The sequence below is a fragment of the Rhincodon typus genome, chromosome 16, assembly GCF_021869965.1.
Source record: "Rhincodon typus isolate 14 chromosome 16, sRhiTyp1.1, whole genome shotgun sequence".
Taxonomy (NCBI): domain Eukaryota; kingdom Metazoa; phylum Chordata; class Chondrichthyes; order Orectolobiformes; family Rhincodontidae; genus Rhincodon; species Rhincodon typus.
Window position 1 is genome coordinate 55,611,925 of NC_063347.1, and position 24,138 is coordinate 55,636,062.

General features: G+C 41.8%; 1 protein-coding gene across 1 annotated transcript in view; it reads left to right on the forward strand.

Moving 5' to 3' along the window:
- Positions 1-24,138, forward strand: part of dock3 (dedicator of cytokinesis 3) — an 821,127-nt gene that overhangs the window by 690,753 nt on the left and 106,236 nt on the right. The window contains exon 29 of the mRNA XM_048606243.1: positions 9,547-9,695. Within this exon, the coding sequence (XP_048462200.1) occupies positions 9,547-9,695 (149 nt within the window). The remainder of the gene's footprint in view (positions 1-9,546; positions 9,696-24,138) is intronic.

Consider the following 24,138-nt stretch of genomic DNA (forward strand, 5'->3'; position numbering starts at 1 on the left):
AGCTGACGTTTCGGGTCTGGACCCTTCTTCAGAAATGGGTCCAGACCCGAAACATCAGCTTTCCTGCTCCTCTGATGCTGCCTGGCCTGCTGTGTTCATCCAGCTCTACATCCTGTTATCTCAGACTCAAGCATCGGCAGTTCCTACTATCTCTTTTGTTCGTGGCCTGGGTCTGGAGACAAAGCATCTGGGCCCTGTATGTTCCAATGTGTTCCAAAGTCTTTATAATTAACAGGTGATACTTGTGGGATATGGGCATCCCAAGCCGTGCTAGCATTTGTTGCCCTTCCCTAGTTGCCATTGCGAAGGTGATGGTAAGCAGCCTGCTTGAACTGCTGCAATCCTTGCGCTCTAGGTATACCTACAATGCCACTAGGGAGATAATTCTAGGACTTTGACCCAGCGACACTGAAGGAACCGCAAAAAATTTCCAAGTCAGGTTGGTGAGTGGCATGGAGGGGAACTTGCAAGCAATGGTTTTCCCATGTATCTGTTGCCCTTCTCCTTCATGAATGGTAGTGGGCATGGGTTCAGAGGGTGCTATCTCAGAAGCTTTGGCAAATTTCTGCAATGTATCTTGTGGAGAGTACACACTGCTCCTACTGAGCATCGGTGGTCGAGGGAGTTGATGTGTGTGGGTCTGGTGCCAATTAAACGGGCTGCTTTCCTTTAGATAGTGTCAAGCTTCTTGAGTTTTGTTGGAGCTGCACTTATCCAGGTAAATGGGGAAGATTCCATCACACTGTTGACTTGTGTCGTATAAATGGTGGACAAGCTTTGGGGAGGCAGGAGGTGAGTTACTCACCGCAGTAATCCTAGCCTCTGAGCTGCTCTTATAACTAATGGTTAGTCCAGTCAGTTTCAGTTCAGTGGTAACCCCCAAGGTAAAGAGTCATATGTGATTCCGAATCATTGGCAAACATCCCCACTTCTCACTTTATGATTGAAGGAAGGTCATTGACGAAGCACCTGAAGGTGGTTGGCTGCCAGCACTTGCTAACATATGAAAGGCTATCCTTCAAAGGAAGGATCACAAGGCATGTGGTCAAGACAGTAATTTGCAGAGATCTGTAAAATTGGTGGTCATGACCACTTATCACTCACGCTCAGATCATTTTACAGAGATTTAGGCAGAAGTACTGCCTCCCGACTTCCACAATGCCATCATGGTGTCATTTTTCAAGAAGGGAGATAACCAACTTACAGGAGCTATAGAGCGTATCCCTCTGTCCACTGTAGGGACGGTTCTCACATGAGTTCTCCTGATCTACCTCCTACCTGCAAGCGAATTCATGCCTTCCAATAATCCATTATAGTTTCAGCCATCCAAAGGAATTTCATTGTTTTCATTTGTCACTCAATAAATCCAGGAAAAGTATCTGGAACAATACAAAGTGTTTTCTGTGACTTTTGTTGATCTGTCAAAAGCCTTTGGCTGCATCGACCATGAAGCCCATGGATGTCCTCCAGAGACTTGGGAGTACAGCAGAATTTGTTATTATTTGTGCAACAAGATTTTATATTCAGTTTGAGAAAGAGAAAGAAGTGAGTCAGTTATTTAACTTAAATAAGGACAATTATAAAGTTAAGAAAGCAGAGCTAGCTAAAATTAGTTGGTAAACTAGGTTTTAAAGCTGGGTCAATAGAGGTGCAGTACAGCAATTTAGGGGAATATTTCAAAATATGCATGCATTCCACAGTGTTCCACAGGATGGACCCATTATCAGTGGTTAACTGGAAGAGTTAAACATAGTGTTAAAATAAAAGGAAAAGCACGTAATTGTGCAAGCAAACACATTAGAAGATTTGACAGAATATTAGAAATAGCAAAAATGACTAAAATATGAATAAGAATGTAGAAATCCGAATATGAGAGAAAGCTAGCCAGATATTCTAAACCAGTTTCCACTGTAGAGGATACTAAGAACAGCCCAGAAACAGCAGCAAATCAGGATAAGAAAGGAAAGGAGGAACTTAAGAAAATCACAATTACCAGAGAAGGGTTATCGAGTAAACTGTTGGAACTATGGGCTGATATATGCCCAGGATGGGCCTTAAAATAAGTGGCTGGAGAACTAATTCACTATTTGCATACTAAACTTATGGGGAATGTACTATTAGATTTGTTGCTGCTTTATTCAAAAACAGAGGAAAATTAAAAAGCAGAAAGTTATAAACCAGTTACCTTGCAGAGAAAATGTTAGAAGCTATTATTAAAGAAGTTATATCAGAGTATTTAGATAAGTTCAAGGTAGTCAGGCAAAATGGACATGGTTTTGTGAAAGGAAAGTTGTGTTTAACCAGATGTCTTTTTGGAGTTCTTTGAAGGAATGACACATGCTGTGGATAAAGAGGAATCTATTTTTTTATTCACTTGTGGGACGTAGGTGTTGCTGGCTGGCCAGCATTTGTTGCCTATCCCTCGATGCCCTTGAGAAGGTGGTAGTGAACTGCCACCTTGAACTGCTGAAGTCCACCTGCTGTGGATTGACCCACAATGTCTTTAGGGAGGGAATTCTAGGATTTTGACGCAGTGACAGTGAAGAAACCGAGATATACGTCCAAGTCAGGATGGTGAGGGCCTATGACGGGAACTTGCAGGTGGTGATTATGTTCCCATATATCTGCTGCCCTTGTCCTTCTATTTGGAAGTGGCCATGACTTTGGAAGGTGCTGTCCAAGGATCTTCGGTGAATATCTGCAATGTATCCTTTAGGTAGTACACACTGTTGCTACTGAGCGCTGGTGGTTGAAGGAATGGATGCTTGTCAGTCAAGCAGGCTGCTTTGTCCTGGATGGTGTCAAGTTTTCTTGAGTGTTGTTAGGGCTGCACTCATCCAGGCAAGTGGGGAGTATTCCATCACACTCCTGACTTGTGCCTTATAAATGGTGGACAGGTTTTGGGAAGTCAGGATGTAAGTTACTCGCTATAGTGTTCCTAGCCTCTGACCTGCTGTTGTAGCCAATGTGTTTATGTGATGAATCCAGTTGAGTTTGTGGTCAATGATAACTCCCAGGATGTTGATAGTGGAGGATTCAGTGATGGTAACACCATGGAATGTTAAGGGACGGGGTGGTTAGATTGTCTCTTATTGGTGATGGTCATAGGCCTGCATTTGTGTAGCAAAATGTTACTTGCCACTTGTCAGTCCAAGCCTGGATATTGTCCAGATCTTGAGCATTTGAACATGGACTGCTTCAGTATCTGAGGAGTTGCGAATGGTGCTGAACATTGTGCAATGATCTTCTAATATCCCCAATTCTGACCTTATGATGCAAGGAAGGTCATTGATGAAGCAGCTGAAGATGGTGGGGCCTAGGACACTACCCTGAGGAGCTCCTGCAGAGATGACCTCGAGCTGAGATGACTGACTTCCAACAGTCACAACCATCTTCCTACGTGTCAGGTATGACTCCAACCACCGGAGAGATTTCCCCCAATACCTATTGATTCAGTTTCTGCTCGGGCTCCTTGAAACCACACTTAGTCGAACTTAGTCTTGATGTCAGGGCTGTCACTCTCATCTCCCCTCTGGAATTCAACTCTTTTGTCCATGTTTGAACCAAGGCTGTAATTAGGTCAGGAGCTGAGTAGCCCTGACAGAACTCAAACTGGGCGTCAGTGAGCAGGAGCTGCTTGATAACACTGTAGATGGCACCTTCCATCACTTTACTGATAATCGAGAGTAGCCTGATGGGGCGGTAATTGGCTGGGTTGGATTTGTCCTGCTTTTTATATTCAGGACATAACTGCACAATCTTCCACATTGTTGGGTAGATACTAGTGTTGTAACTGTACTGGAACAGCTTGGCTAGGGGAGCAGCAAGTTAAGGAGCACAAGCCTTCTGTACTTTTGCCAGAATGTTGTTAGGGCCATAGCCTTTGCAGTATCCAGTGTCTCCAACAGTTTCTTGATATCACGTGGAGTGAATCGAATTGGCTGAAGTCCGGTATCTGTAATGCTGGGGACCGCTGGAGGAGGCCAACATGGATCATCCACTCGGCACTTCTGGCTGAAAGATTCAGCCATATATTTTGCACTGATGTGCTGGGCTCTTCCACCATTGAAGATGGGGATATTTGTGGATCCTCCTCCTCCAGTGAGTTGTGCAATTGTCCACCACCATTCATGACTAGATGTGGCAGGATATCAGTGGATATACTGTACTTAAATTTCCAGAAGGCATTTGATCATTTGCAATATCTACTGCAAAAAAAGAGCTTATGGTGTACAGATAGCATTTTAGCATGGGTGGGTGAAAGATTTGCTGGATAACAGGAAGCCAAGAGTAGGCATAAATGGAGCATTTTCAGGGTGGTAAGATGTAGCAAGTGGTGTGCCACAGGGATCAGTGATAGGGCCTCCACTATATTATTATTTTTAAATGACATGATTGAAGGGATAGAAGGTATGGTTTGTCAGTTTGCTGATGATACAAAGAAAGGTAGGAAAGTAAGTGTGAAGAGGACAGAAGGATGCTATTCAGGGATATAGATATTTTAAGCGAGTCATCAATGACCTGGCAAATGGGGTGTTATGTGAAATTGTCCATTTTGGTATTCCAGTAAGAATAAAAAAGAAGTAAGACACAGTAGGATCTGACTATCCTGAGTGCATGAATAACAAAAGATTAGTATGCAGGTACATCAAGTAATTAGGAAATCTATTAAAATGTTATCAATTATTGTGAAGGGATTTGAATACAAAATTATGGAAGTTTTGCTTCTGTTATAGAGAGCATTGATGAGACCACATTTGGATTACTGTACACAGTATTGGTTACTTTATTTAAGGAAGGATGTAAATGTGCTGGAAGGATTTCAGGGAAGACCTATCAAAACTACCTGGAATTAATGGATTGGATTATGAGTAAAGGTTCAACAGAGTAGGCCTGCTCCCCCTGGAGTTTAGAAGAGTATCATTGAATCCCAACAGTGTGGAAACAGGCCATTCAGCCCATCTAGTCCACACTGACCCTCCACAGAGCATCCCAACCAGACCCGCCTCATCCCTGTAACCCTGAATTTCCCATGTCTAATGCACCTAGCCTGCTCATCCCTGGACAGCATGGGGAATTTAGCATGGCCAGTTCACTCAACCTGCACATCTTTGGACTGTGGGAGAAAACCAGAGCTCCTGGAGGAAACCCGTGCAGACACAGGGAGAATGTACAAACTCCACACAGACAGTCATCTGGGAGTGGAATCAAACCCAGGTCCCTGGCACAGCAAGGCAGCAGTGCTAACCCTGGGCCACCTAGTATTTGAAAGGTATCTAGATGGGTATATGAATAGGAAAGGTTTGGAAGGATATGGCCCAAATGCTGGCAAATGGGACTAGATTAATTTAGTATATCTGGTTGGCATGGACAAGTTGGACTGAAGGGTTTGTTTCCATGCTGTACAACTCTGACTCTAGGTGACTTGATTAAAACATCAAGGGGGCCTTGGAGAGAATGTTTGCTCTTAACAGAGAGTTTAGAACCAGTTATCACTTAAAAATCATGGGGAGTCCTTTTAACCAGAGATTAGGTGATTTTTTTTTCTCTCAAGGGGCTGTGAGTCTTTGAAGCTCTCACTGAAAAGATGGTGGAAAGTGTTCTTGAATATTTTTCAGCAGAAGTGGATAGATTATCAATAAACAATAGGGTGAAACACCACCTGAGGTAGTCAGGAATGCCAACATTGCAGTTACAGTCAAAGCAGCCACAATCTTATTGAATAACAGAGCAACTCAAGGGGCTGAATGCCACTTCTGCTCCTTGTTGGTATGTTCGTATCCTGGAGCACCTCAATGACCGTCCTTTGCAGTGGATTAGAGACCAAGCTTTTTCGTATCCAGACAGCTATCAAGCAAGCCTGAATGGTTGTCCCAACTATTGTGACTAACTTCCAGAAGAGGTACAATTACATTTTGACTAGATGGAAAACTTTTCAAGACAGCCAAGACCAAGATAACCCTTCAACTCTCCCCATCTTAGAAGATACCAACAACTGTGCAAGTGACATTCAGACCACCTTCACCTTTTTAACTTGATATTAAAAAAAGGTCTCATATGTAACATCAACAAAACCAAAATCCTCCACATCTCCCCACCAAGCAGGCACCTATATCTCCAGCTATTGTTATTACTGGGGCAACTTTACACATCCTTGGACACTTCCAGTATCTTGACAGCTTTTTTCTCTAAAAGTTTCCAGCAAAGAAGAAATCTAGCACAGAACCAGTTGTGCCAACATTGCCTTCCACAAATTTTGTAATCGGGTCTGTGATGACACAGAGATCTATGAGAGGGCAAAGCTTTAGCCCACAATACAATTGTTATCACCTCTCTTCTATATGGCATTGCAACATGGGACACTTACCAAAGGCACTTCCAAGCATCAGGGAAATCCACGAGCAGTGTCTCAACAGAATAGTCAGTGTGAAGATTAGTGAACAAACACAATATCCTCATTGATGCTAGTTCCTTCAGCATCACATGATCGTGTGCAATCAATGTTACTGGTATATCTGCGTCCAAATCATCAACTTCCAGAGCAGACCCTGTTTTCACAGCTTAAAGACAGTATCTGATCTGAAGGAAGACAGAAAAATATTAAGGGTACCAATTGAAAAGGGGCAAATTGAAATTAGTGTGTAGGAGAAACTTGATATATCTAACGAGCTGCAACAGATTATGGAAATGAATGTATAAACTCTGCAGAGAAGTGACAAAATCAGAAGATGGAGCAGAACCTTGCCTCAAGACCCTCATTTCCTTAAGGAACGTCTTCGCCCTCTCTGCCAAAAGACCCATGGCTCCAGATTAGTCAGCTGATACAGTATACAAGATCATGAAGCCTGGCAGATGTCATCCTTGTTTCAAGGATTTTTTTTTTAATTAACCTATTTTTCTAATCAACCTGTTCAGAGATATTATTACACAACTCTGAAAAAGGTGGGACTTGAACCCGGGCCTCCTGGCCCAGCTGGACCTCAAAGAATATGAGTTCCCTGATTGGAGCTGTTAATCTGGTCTAATCAGGGAACCCTGGCTAACAGATAAAAAGGTGCTCCAGAGATGCTGACACTCTGGTACCTGGCTCTAAATGAGGCAGTACTAAAGCCAAGGACTGTTCATGTGTAAATAAAGGATGACTTGGTGAAGGATACTGGCTTCTGTGGAGTTATTTCAGATAGTGACAGTGTGTAGTAACTCTTCACTTTATAGATTGTTTCAAGAAGCAGTACAGTCTACCTTTAAGAATGTTATGATCTCTCATTCTCCCTGTGGATCTGTGGCTCTCCACATTGCTTCTGATATCATTATTAGATTATAAATTTCCATAGCATCACTCGTTTTTTTCCGAACAGATCTCCACCTAACAGATTAAGCCGGTGATTGATATCAGAAACCAATGAGTCAAATAATTTCTGCTCTGCTGCTTCCCTTTCTAGAGTTATATCTAGTCTCTCAGTTACAGTTCTAATTCTTCTTTACCAATAAAGCTGTTCTTCTCCCAGCTTCATAGTTTAGATTTTGGGAATCATTTTATACCATCAATGTCTAACCTCTCCTCACAACCATATGCCTGTGACACCAAAAATGCAATATATTTACAAACTGTATACAAGAGCTATAGTGATTATAATGAGATCAGCCAACTGGACCTCGTAGAATATGAGTTCACTGATTGGAACTATTAATCTGGTCCAATCTGAGAGCCTTAGCTGACATAGAAAAAGGGTGAGTGTCAGAGATACTGATATTCTGATACCTGACTCTGTGTGAGGCAGTACTATATTCGAGGACTGTCCATTTGTAAATAAAGGGTTACTTGGTGATAGGATACTGGCCTCTGTGGAGTTATTTCAAGAGCAAGTGACAGATTATGATTCTTGTTTACACATAAAAGTGTCTAAATTGGTTGTTCTAAGAAAATATCATTTGAAACTGGAAACTTCTTAGATGATCCCACTGGTCACAGCACTAAGCATACCAACACAGAGGAAGAGATGGAACCAGTTAGGCATTAAACAATTAGCAATTCTGTTAAAAGCAAATGCTTTCACAAAAAAATGATAGAATGGGAAAATGTTTTGAATATGTTTTAAGTGTTTGCCGTACACAATTTAGCTGTTGTGTTCCCCACCTTCCTACACTCAAAGAAGTACATCATTAGCTGTAAAGCTCTTTGAGACGTGTGGAGATCATGAAAATGACGATAAAAATGAAAGTGTTTTCTTTGTTCATTTCAATAAACGTCAATGCTGGATCTTGTCACAGCTACTGCTTAATATTTTGAATTTATTTGAATCTAAAATTTGAAGATATTATTACAGTTTATAGAATAGTCACCAATAATTCAATGATAAACTCGGAAGGAATTTTGTTATCCAGAGACTGATTGGAATGTGGAACTGCAGAATTAAATTGCACAGATATCCTTAAAGAGAAACTGGATAAACATATAAAGGAGAAAAGAGTAGAAAATATGCCAAAAGGATTAGATGAAAAGTGGCAAGAAAAGGCTTATGTAGAGCATAAGCATCAGTCTGGACCAAATGGGCCTAATGGCCTGTTTATATGCTCTAAGCTCTGTATAATTTTATGAATCTGTTTGCAAACCGATGCAAAATTACTATATAAAATGGCAGTGTGGTCTTTATTGTATATTGTATGAATATCCAGATTGACATACTTTAGTGTATGGCACAGTGCAGGAGGAGTTTCATAGAAACCTCAACTTGCAGCATGTTATTGAGATGTTCAGATCAACCTTAGCATCTATCTACTATCTTTATCAACTAGAAAATCAACTGTTTTTGCCCAAATTAAAATCTTCCAAGTTCAACTACTTCTAATGTTGAGATTAATTCTAAATAATAATGATTAAAACAAGAAAATTGAGTGGTACGAGCCTTGAGGTGAAGCCCGGTGCCATCTGGAAGTGAGGCCTGGCACGGTCTGAACGCTAGGTGCCAGCACAGACCAGGTTTGCAGGACTGTTATTCTGAACTTTTTATTTCTTTATTTTTCTAAGTTATTCCTATGATTTCGTACTTTTGTACCTAAGATAGTGAGAAGGTCTGAAATGCTGGACTTTTTATTTCTTTTTCCAGTTTTTTCCTAAGAATTTGTACTTAAGAATCTGTACCTAGGTACATTTATACTTAAGATGACATCATAAGTAGCAACTTATGAACTTTTCACTGTGCTCATGTGAGTACACGTGACAATAAAGCTAATTTTAATTCTCAGAGAACGTGAAATGTCCAGACTGAATTAAAGAGGTGTGGAGTATCAGAGCACAGTAGCAGAGCATAGTAAAGGTATTTAGTGTCCATTTTTGATACCTCATCTCTTGCGCCAGAGGAGAATAATGTCCCAGGTTTTGGGGTCCAACACCTTGAATTACTTGAATTACTTTAAATTTTGGTGGCAAGAATTTATGCTTCACACTGTCCTAACCCAAGTTGCTGTGATTAATTAATAAAATGCCAATAGGCATAAGTTTCATGCATTTCTTTAAACAAATATGTATTTTAATTTTGTTTGTAGGTGAAAATAAGATTCACTTTATCCCAGGAATGATTGGCCCCTTCCTGGGTGTCACACTGGTGCCACAAGCTGAGGTACGGAATGTAATGATCCCAATCTTTCACGACATGATGGACTGGGAGCAGCGAAAGAATGGCAATTTCAAGCAGGTAGGCTGAGTATGAGCCAACTGAGGGAGATTGGACTGTTTAACTAATGCTTTCAATTCTATAGGCTAGCTCTCAGTGGCAGAACCTTCTTAAGTTGGTTCAGTCAATTCTGGGAGATGGTTTGAATCCCGAGTTTTAGAAGATGTCCTCTATACAAGAATTCTGTAAAGATCACAACTAAAAAATAAAAGTTCATTGCCAAGTGCAGAATAGCAAAAATATAAAGGTGAGAGCTAAAGAATTGTGAGGTGACAAATGGTCCATGTGTACCAGCATTTTGGGGTTTACACCAGTTTTACACCTTGGAGTTTGCGTTCAGGTCCAGCTGAGACTGACACGATGAAAGTTTCCCCTGCTGGCCACAGAGTGCTGTGTTAAATAAATTTGGAAAATCTAAATCCAATTCCTATTGTACATATCTATTAAAGACTTCAATACGTTTTCTTTTCTGTTTGTAAGGTGCTTTATAGATCCAAGTTCTTGTTGTATACCACAGGAAAATCAATTTGCAATCTGATTCAGGGTCCGCAATGTGACTACAGTGAAAGACAAAATAATACCACAATGGGTTGTTTACTCAGGTTGTTATCATAATAGGATATTTACTAAACACTTAACTGGTGGTGGGATTGGTGATGCTGACATTAAGTACCCAAAAACAAAATGTTCAAATCTCCAGCATTGATAATCCCTCCCTTAATAAGTATAATATTTGTAGTATGAGTAATACACTTGTATATTAAGAAGCTCATATTTATATATTTTAGAGGGAGCAACCTCTGAGCAAGTATTAAATTTTATTTTTCATTGCATCTAACCTTTGTTTATGAAAATAGGTCCTAAATAGGGGAGGCGATGGCTTAGTGGTATTATCGCTGAACTGTTAATCCAGAGACCCAGATAACATTCTGGGGATCTGTGTTCAAATCCCGCCACAGCAAATGGTGGAATTTGAATTCAATAAAATATTTGGAATTAGGAATCTAATGATGACCATGAATCCACTGTCGATTGTCAGGGAAAACCCACCTGGTTTCACTAATGTCCTTTGGGGAAGGAAATTGCCATCCTTACCTGGTCTGGCCTACATGTGACTCCAGACCCACAGCAATTGTGGTTGACTCTGAACTGCCCTCTGGGCAATTAGGGATGGGCAATAAATGCTGCCTAGCCAGCAACGCCCTCATCCTATTAATGAATTTTTTAAAATCAATCAATTACTAGGGGTGGAGGTCGCAAAAATACAAAGAAAAAATTAAATTTATTTTCAGTAAAACAGTCAGAACTTTCCCCACCTAATTTTAAACAGTGCACATGTCAGAAGGTGCTGGTGCCCTTTAAAACTCAATTTACAGTTGCTTAAGCATCCAACTATCCCTGTGTGTCAGCTTGTTGTGCAAAGTCCATAACCCCTGGAGTGATCTCGGAAGTCTTTTCCAAATCTGCTCGGAAACCTCCACACATCTAACGTCTTCATACCTTTCTCAAAGTGCAGTGACCAGAATTAAACACAAGCTCCAGCTGAGGCCAAACTAGTGTTTTATAAAGATTCATTTCCTTGCTTTTGAAATCTATGCCTTCATGAAGCCCAGGATTATGTATACCTTATTCATCATTTGCTGCCTGACCTACTACCTTCAGCATTTTGTGTCTGTATGCCCCAGGTCTCTCTTCATACACCCACTTTAAATTCCCACCTTTATTTCAAGTTATCTTTCCCCATTCTTCCTAGTAAAATGTATTACTTTGCATTTCTCGACATATCATGTAATTCTCATTAAATATCATGTACCACGTGTCTGCCCCTTCCACCAAATTGTCCGTGTTCTCTTGAAGTCAATCGCTTTCTTCCTCACAGTTTAGTATAATTCCAAATTTTGTGTCATCTGCAAATTTTGGAACTCTGGCCTGCTACTACAAAGAGCAATTCATTAAGATATAGAAAGGAAACAGTGGTCCTATTACCAATCGCCGGGATTTAAACTGATTGGAGGGGGAGGGGGACGGGGAGGGGGAGGGGGAGAGTATGGGAGAGGTGAAATGTAGGTTTACAAAGCAAAAGGATATGGCAGCATTACAAGGCATCAATTTGAGTAACAATACCCAAGGTGGGACAGGAAAGGAGGGTGTGTACAAAGATAGAAAAACAGCAGTAAATAGGGTCAAAGGAAATGAAAATGATACAAAGGCAAAATTAAAAGCTCTTTATTTGAAAGCATGTAGCATTTAGAACAAAATGAATGAATTAACAGAAAAGATCCAGGTAAATGGGTATGATCTTATCATCTTCACAGAGACTTGGTTACAAGGAGATCAAAGCTAGGAACTAAATATTCAGGGATATGTGACTTTCGCGAAAGGAGGGAAAGAGTGGTGAGGTAGCATTGTTAGTACAGGATGGAATAAGTATGAAAGCATGAAATGATCTAGGATTGGAAGATATAAAATCCATTTGGGTAGAGGTAAGAAGTAAATAGAGGAAGAAGACACTGATGGAATAGTCTGTAGGCCTCCTAAACAGTAGCTATATGTTTAGACAGAGAATAAATCTGAATATAGTGACGGCATGTAAAAAAAGACCACAGGCCATAAGAAATTGAAACAGGAGTAGGCCATTTGGCCCATTGAGCCTCTCCTCAATTCCGTAGGATCATAGCTGATTTGACACTCCTTACATACACTTCCCTCCCTTTCCATATACTCTTAATTCTTCTACCAATCAAGAATCGATCTACTCAGCCTTAAAAATACATAAGGACTCTGCCCCACAACTCCTCTCTGTGACAAGGAGTTTCAAAGACTCTCAACCCTCTAAGAAAAGAAGTTCCTCCTCATCTCAGCCTTAAGTTGGCACCCTTAATTCTGAAAATATGCCCTCTGGTCCTAAAGGGGAATTATTGTCTCAGCATTTACCCTGTCAATCCCCTTAAGAATCCTACATATTTCAATAAGTTCATTTCTCATACGGTCATAGAAATATACAGCATAGAAACAAACCCTTCAGTCCAACTCGTTCATGCCAAACAGAAATCCTAAATAAATCTAGTCCCATTTGCCAGCCTTTGGCCCATTTCCCTCTAGATCCTTCCTATTCATATACCCATCCAAATATCTTCTTAAATGTTGTGATTGTACCAGCCTCCACCACTTCCTCTGGCAGCTTATTGCATGCACGCACTACCCTCTACATGAAAAAGTTGCCTCTTAGGTCCCTTTTAAATCTTTCCCCTCTCACCTTAAACCTATACCCTATATTTTTGGACTCCCCGATCCTGGGGAAAGGACTTTGTCTATTTACTCTATTCATGCCCGTCATGATTTTATAAACCTCTATAAGTCACTCCTCAGCCTCCAACACTTGAGGGAAAATAGCCCCAGCCTATTCAGCCTCTCCCTATAGCTCAAACTCTCCAACCCTGGGAACATCTTTGTAAATCTTCTCTGAATCCTTTCAAGTTTCACAACATCCTTCCTATAGCAGGGAAACCAGAATTGCGCACAGTATTCCGAAAGTGGCCTAGCCAATGTACTATACAGCCGCAACATGATTCCCAACTTCTATACTCAATACACTGACTAATAAAGGTAAGCATACCAAACACATTCATCACTGGTTATGAGGACAAAGCAGGAGAATGGGGTTGAGAAACTTATCAGCCATGATTGAATGGCAGAGCAGACTTGATGGGCCAAATGGCCTAATTTCCACTCCTTTGTTTTATGGCCATATGGTCTAACTGCAATTTCTCTTTCAAGGAGCTATGAACCTGCACGCGAAGGTCTCTTTGTTCAGCAACACTCCCTAGGATCCTACCATGGTGTGTATGTCCTGACCTGATTTGCCTTTCCAAAATGTAGCACGTCATATTTATCTAAATTAAACTCTATTTGCACGTGCCCCCCTCAGCCCATTGGCCCATTTGATCAAGATCCCATTCTTCTCTGAGGTAACCTTCTTCGCTGTCCACTATACCTCCAATTTTGGTGTCATCTGCAAACTTACTAACCATACCTCCTATGTTCACATCCAAATCATTTACATAAATGATGAAAAGCAGTGGCAAACTGCTGGTCACAGGCCTCCAGTCTGAAAAGCAAACTTCCACCACCACCATGTCTCCTACCTTCAAGCCAGATCTGTATCCAAATGGATAGTTCTCCTTGTATTCCATGTGATCTAACCTTGCTAACCAGTCTACCATGAGGAACTTTGTTGAATGCCTTACTGAAGTCCATATGGATCACGTCCACCTCTCTACTCTCATCAATCTGCTTTGTTACTTCTTCAAAAAAACTCAACTAAGTTAATGAGACATAATTTCCCACACATAAAGCCATGTTGACTATCCCTAACCAGCCCTTGTCTTTCCAAATACATGTAAATCCTGTCCCTCAGGATTCCCTCCAACAACTTGCTCACCACCGATGTCGGGCTTACCGGTCTATAGTTGCCTGGCTTTTCCTTACCACCTTTCTTAAATAGTGGCACCACGTTAGCCAACCTCCCATCTTCTGGCATTTCACTGCAGCTATTGATGATACAAATATCTCAGCAAGGAGCCCAGCAATCACTTCTCTAGCCTCCCACAGAGCTCTAGGGTACACCTGATCAGGATCCGGCGATTTATCCACCTTTATGCATTTTATGATGTCCAGCACCACCACCTCTGATGTCGTTATTTATTTCCCCACATTCTATATCTTCCATATCCTTCTCCACAGTGAACCCGGATGCAAAATACTCGTTTAGTATCTTCCCCTATCTCCTGTGGTTCCACACATAGACAATCTTGCTGATCTTTAAGGGGCCCTATGCTCTCACTAGTTACCCTCTTGTCCTTAATGTATTTGTAGAATCCCTTTGGATTCTCCTTAACCCTATTTTCCAAAACTATCTCATATCCCTTTTTTGCCCTCCTGATTTCCCTCTTACGTGTAAGCCTACTGCCTTTATACTCTTCTAGGGATTCACTCAATCTCTGTCGTCTATACCTGACATATCCTTCCTTCCTTTTCTTGACCAAAACTTCAATTTCTCTATCATTTGCTACACCTACCAGCCTTCCCTTCACCCTAACAGGAACATACTGTCTCTGGACACTCGTTATCTCATTTTTGAAGGCTTCCCATTTTCCAGCTGTTCCTTTATCTGCAAACATCTGACCCTTATTGACTTTTGAAAGTTCTTGGCTAATACCATCAAAATTGGCCTTCCTCCAATTTAGAACTTTAACTTTTTAGATCCAGTCTAACCTTCCCCATTCTTCTAAATTTCAATGAGTAAAGTCCCAGCCTGTTTAACCTTTTACTCATAAAACAATCCCTCCATAACAGGAATTATCCTAGTGAATGTCCTCTGAAATGTCTCAAATTAAATCATACCTTTCTTTAAATAAGGGGTCTAAAATTGCTTTCATTGCTCCAGATGCGGTCGCAGCAAGACGTCCCTACTCTTATCCTGCAACCCCCTTGAAATAAGGGCCAACATTCCATTAGTCTACCTGATTTCCTGTTCCACCTGTATGCTAGCTCTAAGGTTAGTACATTAATAATGGGTAATTTTAATCTCCACGTAGATTGGTAAAGATAGATTGGCAGAGGTAGCCACAAGGAAAACTTCATGTAGTGTTCTTGGGACAGTTTCCTAGAACAGTATGTTGTGAATCCAGCCAGGGATTAGGCTATTTGGATCTGGTGATGTCTAATGAGGCAGGCTTAATAAATATATATGCCATAAGATATAGGAGCAGAAGCAGCCCATTGTGTCTACTCTTTGATTTGATTTATTATTGTCTCATGTACCTAAGTACGGTGAAAAGTTTTATTTTGCGTGCCGTACAGGCAGATCATAACATACAAGGACATACAGATCATTGGGTGATGGAACAGAGCGAGGCATACAAAGTTACAGCTGCACAGAAGGCGTACAAAAAGCAAGATCAACTTTAGATTTGAAATTTGAGAGGTCCATTCAGCAGCCTAATAACAGCGGGGAAGAAGCTGTTCTTGAACCATTGGTACGTGTGTTTAAGTTTTTGTATCTCCTCCCTGAGGGAAGAGGTTGGAAGAGATTATAACCAGGGTGGAAGGGGTCTTTGATAAGGTTGGCTGCCTTTCCGCTGCAATGGGAAGTGTAGATGCAGTCAGTGGATTGGAGGTTGGCCTGCATGACAGTCGAGGCTGTGTTCACAACTTTCTGCAGTTTCTTATGCTCTTGGGCAGAGCAATTGCAATACCAAGCTGTGATGCATCCAGATAGAATCCTTTCTGTGATGCATCTATAAAAGATAGTTGGGGTCCTTAAGGACATGCCAAATTTCCTTGGCCTCCTGAGGAAGAAGAGGCATCAGCTATCCAATGAGATAATGGTGAGATGATAATCCTCGGCTCCACTTTTCCTGCTGTTTCTATGGTCATTTGGATGTGCGCTATATGTCTTCCAATTCAAAAAGCAATCTTTCACCACTATTCTGTCTCCTATCACTTAGTTTTGTATCTATGCTGCCAGTGTGTCTTTTGGTCCATGTGCTTCAATTTTACTAACACTTCTATTACTTATCAAATGCTTCTTGGAGGTCCATACACATCAAGCATAATACCCTCATTAGCACTCTCTGTTACATATTTGGAAAATTCAGACTATTTAGTTAAGCTCAATTTACTTTTTTTTATTCCATCTGTGCTGGCTTTCTTTAAGTATTTCACACTTGCACAAGTGAATATAAAGTTTTCCCACAACTGTGATTAAACTGACTAACTGCAGTTTCTTGTTCTATTTCATCTTGCCATATCTGTACATCAACATTCACTAAGCTCTAGCTTTGTTTGCTTTACATTTCTCCTTCTGGGAATGTTTCTCCACCGCTGTTTCTTTGAAACCAGGAGGATGTGGCCCCACTACAAACAAACAATGTACCGCACTTTTACAAGAATGGACACAAACAGAAGACTTTATTTAGAGGAAACATTCAAGTGTGCTGAAATCACTTTTTTGAAGCAGCCCACTGTTCAATTGCAGTTAAGCCTTCCATCTTTAATTACTGTTTACCCAGAACAGATCTGGTCTCAACTCACTTAAAATGTCCTTTCCCAATTCAGTACGTTTACTCCAGATTTTCATCTGACTTCCATAGATAATTTAAAGCTCATGATACAATGAGTGAATAATGAAATCAATGTGACTAAGGGGAAGAGTAGGCAGAGAGCAGATAATGAATGCAAAGGGACAGGTGTTCTGAGGTGCATTTGTTTTAATGCGAGAAGTGTCGTAGGTAAGGCAGATGAACTTAGGGCTTGGATTAGTACCTGGGAGTATGATGTTATTGCTATTACTGAGACTTGGTTGAGGGAAGGGCAAGATTGGCAACTCAATATCCCAGGATATAGATGCTTCAGGCGGGATAGAGAGGGAGGTAAACGGGGTGGAGGAGTTGCATTACTGGTCAAAGAGGATATCACAGCTGTGCTGAAGGAGGGCACTATGGAGGACTCGAGCAGTAAGACAATATGGGCAGAGCTCAGAAATAGGAATGGTGTGGTAACGACATTGGGGCTGTACTACAGGCCTCCCAACAGCGAGCGTGAGATAGAGGCACAAATATGTAGACAGATTATGGAAAGATGTAGGAGCAACAGGGTGGTGGTGATGGGAGATTTTAATTTTCCCAACATTGACTGGTATTCACTTAGTGTTAGGGGTTTAGATGGAGCAGAATTTGTAAGGAGCATCCAGGAGGGTTTTCTAGAGCAGTATGTAAATAGTCCAACTTGGGAAGGGGCCACACTGGTCCTGGTGTTGGGGAATGAGCCTGGCCAGCTGGTTGAAGTTTCAGTAGGGGATTACTTTGGGAATAGTGATCACAATTCCTTAAGTTTTAGAATACTGATGGACAAAGACGAGAGTGGTCCTAAAGGAAGAGTGCGGAATTGGGGAGAAGGCCAACTATAGCAAAATTCAACAGGAGCTGGGGAATATGGATTGGAGCAGCTGTTTGAGGGTAATTCCACATTTGATATGTGGGAGGCTTTTAAAGAGAGGTTGATTAGAGTGCAGGACAGACATGTCCCTGTGAAAATGAAGGATAGAAAGGGCAAGATTAGGGAACCATGGCTGACAGGTGAAATTGTGAGACTAGCAAAGAGGAAAAAGGAAGCATACGTATGGTCTAGGTGACTGAAAACAGACGAAGCTTTGGAAGAATATCGGGAAAGTAGGACCAATCTGAAACAAGGAATTAAGAGGGCTAAAAGGGGTCATGAAAGGGTTGGCCCACTCAAGGACAAAGGAGGGAAGTTATGCAAGGAGTCAGAGAAAATGAGTGAGATTCTTAATGAGTACTTTGCGTCGGTATTCACTGAGGAGAGAGAAATGACGGATGTTGAGGTTAGGAATAGATGTTTGATTACTCTAGGTTAAGTTGGCATAAGGAGGGGGGAAGTGTTGGGTATTCTAAAAGGCATTAGGGTGGACAAGTCCCCAGGTCCGGATGGGATCTATCCCAGGTTGCTGAGGGAAGCGAGAGAGGAAATAGCTGGGGCCTTAACAGATATCTTTGCAGCATCATTGAGCACGGGTGAGGTCCCAGAGGACTGGAGAATTGCTAATGTTGTCCTCTTGTTTAAGAAGCGTAGCAAGGATAATCCAGGTAATTACAGACCGGTGAGCCTGACGTCAGTAGTGGGGAAGCTGCTGGAGAAGATACTGAGGGATGGGATCTATTTACGTTTGGAAGAGAATGGGCTTATTAGTGATAGGCAGCATGGTTTTGTGCAGGGAAGGTTGTGTCTTACCAACTTGATAGAATTCTTTGAGGTGACAAAGTTGATAGATGAGGGAAGGGCTGTGGATGTCATATACTTAGACTTCAGTAAGGCGTTTGATAAGTTTCCCCGTGGTAGGCTGATGGAGAAAGTGAAGCCGCATGGGGTCCAGGGTGTACAGGCTAGATGGGTAGAGAACTGGCTGGGCAACAGGAGACAGAGAGTTGTAGTGGAAGGGAGTTTCTCAAAATGGAGAGCTGTGACCAGTGGTGTTCCACAGGGATCCGTGTTGGGACCACTGTTGTTTGTGATATACATAAATGATCTGGAGGAAGGTATAGATGGTCTGATTAGCAAGTTTGCAGATGACACTAAGATTGGTGGAGTTGCAGATAGTGAAGGGGACTGTTGGAGAATGCAGCAGAATATAGATAGATTGGAGAGTTGGACAGAGAAATGGCAGATGGAGTTCAATCCAGGCAAATGCGAGGTGATGCATTTTGGAAGATCCAATTCAAAAGCGAACTATACAGTAAAATGGTAAAGCCCTGGGGAAAATTGATGCACAGAGAGATCTGGGTATTCAGGTCCATTGTACCCTGAAGGTGGCAACGCAGGTCGATAGAGTGGTCAAGAAGGCATACGGCATGCTTTCATTCATCGGACGGGGTATTGAATACAAGAGTTGGCAGGTCATGTTACAGTTGTATAGGACCTTGGTTCGACCACATTTGGAATACTGCGTACAGTTCTGGTCGCCACATTACCAAAAGGATGTGGATGCTTTGGAGAGGGTGCAGAGGAGGTTCACCAGGATGTTGCCTGGTATGGAGGGCACTAGCTATGAAGAGAGGTTGAGTAGATTAGGATTATTTACATTAGAAAGATGGAGGTTGAAGGGGGACCTGATTGAGGTCTACAAAATCATGAGAGGTATAGACAGGGTGGATAGCAAGAAGCTTTTTTCCCAGAGTCGGGGACTCAGTTACTAGGGGTCACGATTTCAAGGTGAGAGGGGAAAAGCTTAAGTGAGATATGCGTGGAAAGTTCTTTACACAGAGGGTGGTGGGTGCCTGGAACGCGTTGCCAGCGGAGATGGTAGAGGCGGGTACGATAGCATCATTTAAGATGTGTCTAGACAGATACATGAATGGGCAAGGAGCAGAGGGATGCAGATCCTTGGAAAATAGGCGACAGGTTTAGATAGAGGATCTGGATCGACGCAGGCTTGGAGGGCCAAAGGGCCTGTTCCTGTGCTGTAATTTTGTTTGTTCTTTGAGTGGATCTAGTAGAATTGGGTCATTTTTATTCATGAGTTGAGTCAACAGTAGAAAATTACTCTCATTTCCCTATTTTCTGCATATAAACTGACGTTTTCCCAGCCACCATCAGTCCTGAGGAAGAGTCACCAGACTCGAAACGTTAACTCTGTTTTTTCCTTCACAGATGCTGCCAGACCTGCTGAGCTTTTCCAGCAACTTTGTCCTGATTTACAGCATCCACGGTTCTTTCGGCTTTTACACTCATTACCATCTGCATACTCTATATTCGTGTAGTTGAGACTTAGAAATTTCTACTGACTAAAGATGATGAAATATCACTGAACTCCATATGTGGGGTTCATTATATATGACATGTTACTGTACTGATTCTCTATTATTTATTCTTTCATTGGATCTAGATGTTACTGGAAAAGCCCAGCGTTTGCTGCCCAATCCTAATTACCCTCAAACTGAATGACTTGCAAAACCATTTCAGAAGGCAGATAAACGTCAACCACATTACTGTTAATGTGGAGTGACATGTAGACCAGATGAAATAAGGGTGACAGATTTCCTTCTGCAGGCTTTTATACCAATCAATAATAGTTTTATAGTCTCGATTAATGAGACAACTTTTCAATTTTGTATTTTATTCATTGAAATTAAATGTTCCTAGAGCATTAACCTGTGTTTTGGATTACTCATTCAGTGATTACCACTATGCCACCACAATATTGCACTTATGTGACTAGATGCAGCTGGAGCTTCTATATCTGTCATTTTTACATGCTCCTCGTTTTATATCAGTTACTAAAGTCCACATTAAATGACTACTCTCAGGAATGCCACTGCACTGAAAAATGAGAAGATGATCTCTATTTGTAATTCCACACTCCGAGCATTCATTCTTCCAATCACTGCACTGTGGCCTTTTGTCAAGTGGAGATTCTGTAAACCTCCACAAGAAGATGAAGAAGTACCATGGGGGCTGACCTCTATTAAAAAGGGTCCAAGACGACACAACAAGTGGCTTTGCCATTCATATGCTTTGAAATGGCAGTTGAAGGTTTCTAGTATAATTGATAATTTGTCAGAAACAAAATGCAAGTCAACATTTAAATAATTTCATTGCCAATCTGTTTATCTTTGCTTTGTGTGTACAGGGTGTTTCATTCATTAGAATTTTTTCCATTCGCACAGGTACAGTACTATCACCCTCAGGTTTCATTAGTTATTGCATCCTGATGATCAGGGAGCTAAAAAGTCTGTAATTCTGATGTCAGCTAAACTGGCTGGATTTTCCTGAAGGCATCTTTAAGGCAGGACACATCTGATAACATTCACTGACTAGAAGTTAATAGAACCCTTCAGTTTTTTGCTTTCTGGTAGTTCCATGAAGATGAATTGCCTAGAGGTTTGAGGGCCTAATTTCTGCTGTAACAGTAATTCCTACTTTGCATACTTGGTGCTCCTCCTGCGAATTACACCCAACAATATAAAGGATGTAAACTCTATGCTTCCACTGGCATTCAGAAGAAGATTTTTATTTTCATTTTTGGCACCGCCAGTGGAGACAAAACAAAATGCAGTTTACAGAACTCTATATGAACTCTCTACTTAAGTGGTAATACACTTGCCTCAAAATCAGAAGGTTTTATTTTCAAATCATGTTGCAGAGAATTGAGCACAAAATTTAGGTTGACATACTCATAGATTGCAGAGGTACCATCTTTTGCTTGAAACATTAAACTGAAACTTTGTCTTTTTTCTCATTCACACATGGGATGTGGGCATTGCTGACTAGCCAGCACTCATAGCCCTAGCTGCCCCTGAAAAGGTGGTGATTAGTTGCCTTCTTGCACTGCTGCAGTTCATATACTGTCGGTAGACCCACAATGATCTTAGGGAGGGAATTCCAGGGAGTATCCCATCACAGTCCTGACTTGTGCTGTGTAGATAGTGGATGGGCTTTGGGGAGTCAGGTGAGTTCCTTGCCATTGTAATTCTAGTCTCTGACCTCCTCTTGTTGCCACTGTATTTATATGGTGAGTCTAGTTAAGTTTCTGGTCAATGGTAACCCCCAGGATGTTGATAGTGGAGGATTCAATGATGGTAACACCATTGAATGTCGAAGGATGGTGGTTTGATATGTCTTAATGGCCGGTGTTTGTGTGATGCAAATGTTAGTTGCCTTTTGTCAGCCCAAGCCTTTGTGTTGCAACATTGTGTCGCATTTGAACGTGAACTGCTTCAGGATCTGAGTTGGTGCTGAATATTGTGCAATCATCGGCAAACATCATCACTTCTGTCCTTATAATGGAGGGAAGGTCATTAGTGAAACAGCGGAAGATGTATGGGTCCAGGACACTACCCTGAGGAACTCCTACAAAGATGTGCTGGAACTGAGATGACTGACCTCCTTCAATGACAACCATCTTCCTATGTGCCAGGTCTGACTCCAATTAGCAGAGAGTTTCCCACCTGATTCCTATTGATTCCAGTTGTGCTAGGGCTCCTTGATGCCACACCCGGTCGAATGCAGCCTTAATGTCGAGGGCTGTCACTGTCTCACCTCACTAGTGGAATTCAACACTTCTGTCCATGTTTGAGCCAAGACTGTAATGAGGTCAGGAGTTGGCACAACTAAAACTGGGTGTCAGTGAGCAGGTTGTAGCTAAGCAGGTGCTGCTTGTTAGCACTGTTGATGACACCTTCCATCACTTTACTGATGTTCAAGAGTAGACTGATGAGGCGGTAGTTGGCTAGGTTGAATGTAACCTGCATCTTATGTACAGGATATACCTGGCAATTTTCCACATTATCAGCTAGAAGCCAGTGTTATCAGTTTACTTGAACAGCTTGGCTAGGTGTGTGGCAGGGCCTTTTGCTGGAATATTGTCAGAGCTCATAGCCTTTGCAGCATCCAGTGCTTCCAGCCGTTTCATGATATCACGTGAAGTCAATTGAATTTGCTGAAGACTGGCATCTGTGATGCTGGGGACCACTGGAGGAGGCCAAGATGGATAATCCATTTGGTATTCTTGGATGAAGATTGCAAATGCTTCATTATCTTTTGCACAAATGTGCTGGGCTCTTCTGTCATTGAGGATGGGGGTATTAGTGGAGCTGTGTCCTTCAGTAAATAGTGTAATTGTCTACCACCAATCAGGTTCTGAGGAAGGATCACCGGACTCGAAACATTAACTCTGATTTTTCTTCACAGATACTGTGAGATCTGCTGAACTTTTCCAGCAACTTCTGTTTTTGTTCCTGATTTACAGCATCCGCAGTTCTTTCAGTTTTTATTTATCATTCACAACTGGATGTGACAGGAACTGAAGAGCTTTGATTTGATCCATTGGTTGTGGGATTGCTTTGCTTTGTCTGTCACTTGCTGCTTATGCTGTTTGACACACAAGTAGTCCTGTTTGGTACTTTCACCAAATTGATATCTCATGCCTGGGTGCTACTCCTGGAATGCCCCCTCCTGTATTCTCCAATGAACCAGGTTTGATCCCCTGGCTTGATGGTAATGGCTAATGCCAGACCAAGAAGTTGCAGATTGCAGAGTACAATTCTGCTGCTATCGATGGCCCACAGTGCCTTATAGATAGATGCCCAGTCTTGAGTTGCTAGACCTGTTCAAAGTCTGTCCAAAGAGTGTCCAATTTAGCTTGGTGATAGTGCTCATACAGCACAATGGAGAGTATTCTTAATATGAAGGCAAGAATGAGAAATATAAAGAGAGATTGTGCAGATATTATTGTTACAATTCTGTCATGGACAGATGCCTCTGCAGTTGGCAGATTGGTAAGGATGAGGCTAAGTATATTTTTCCCTTTCGTTGGTTCCCTCACCGTCTGCTGCAGACTCAGTCTAGCAGCCATGCTCTTTAGGACCCGGCTAGGTCAATCAGTAGTGCTGCTGTCAAGCCATTCTTGGCAGTGGACATTGAAATCCCTCCCCAGAGTACATTTTGCACCCTTGCCATCCTCAGTGCTTCTTCCAAATGTTGTTTAATATGGAGGAGTGCAAACTCATCACCTGAGGCTGGACAATATTTGGTATTCAGCAGGTGGTTTACTTGCCCATGTTTATCCTAAAGCCATGAGATTTCATGAAGTCCAGTATCAATGTTGAGGACTCCCAGGGTAACTCCCTCCTGACTGTATTCCACTGTGCTGCCACCTCTGCTAGGTCTGTATTGCCAGTGGGACAGGACATATCCAGGGATGGTGAAGATGGTGTCTGGAACATTTGTCTGTAAGGTATGATTCCATGAGTATGACTGTCAGGCTATTGCTTGACTAGTCTGTGAGGCCCAAAAACAAAGTTGCTGGAAAAGATCAGCAGGTCTGGCAGCATCTGTGAAGGAAAAAACAGAGTTAACGTTTCGGGTCTGGTAACCCTTCCTCAGAACT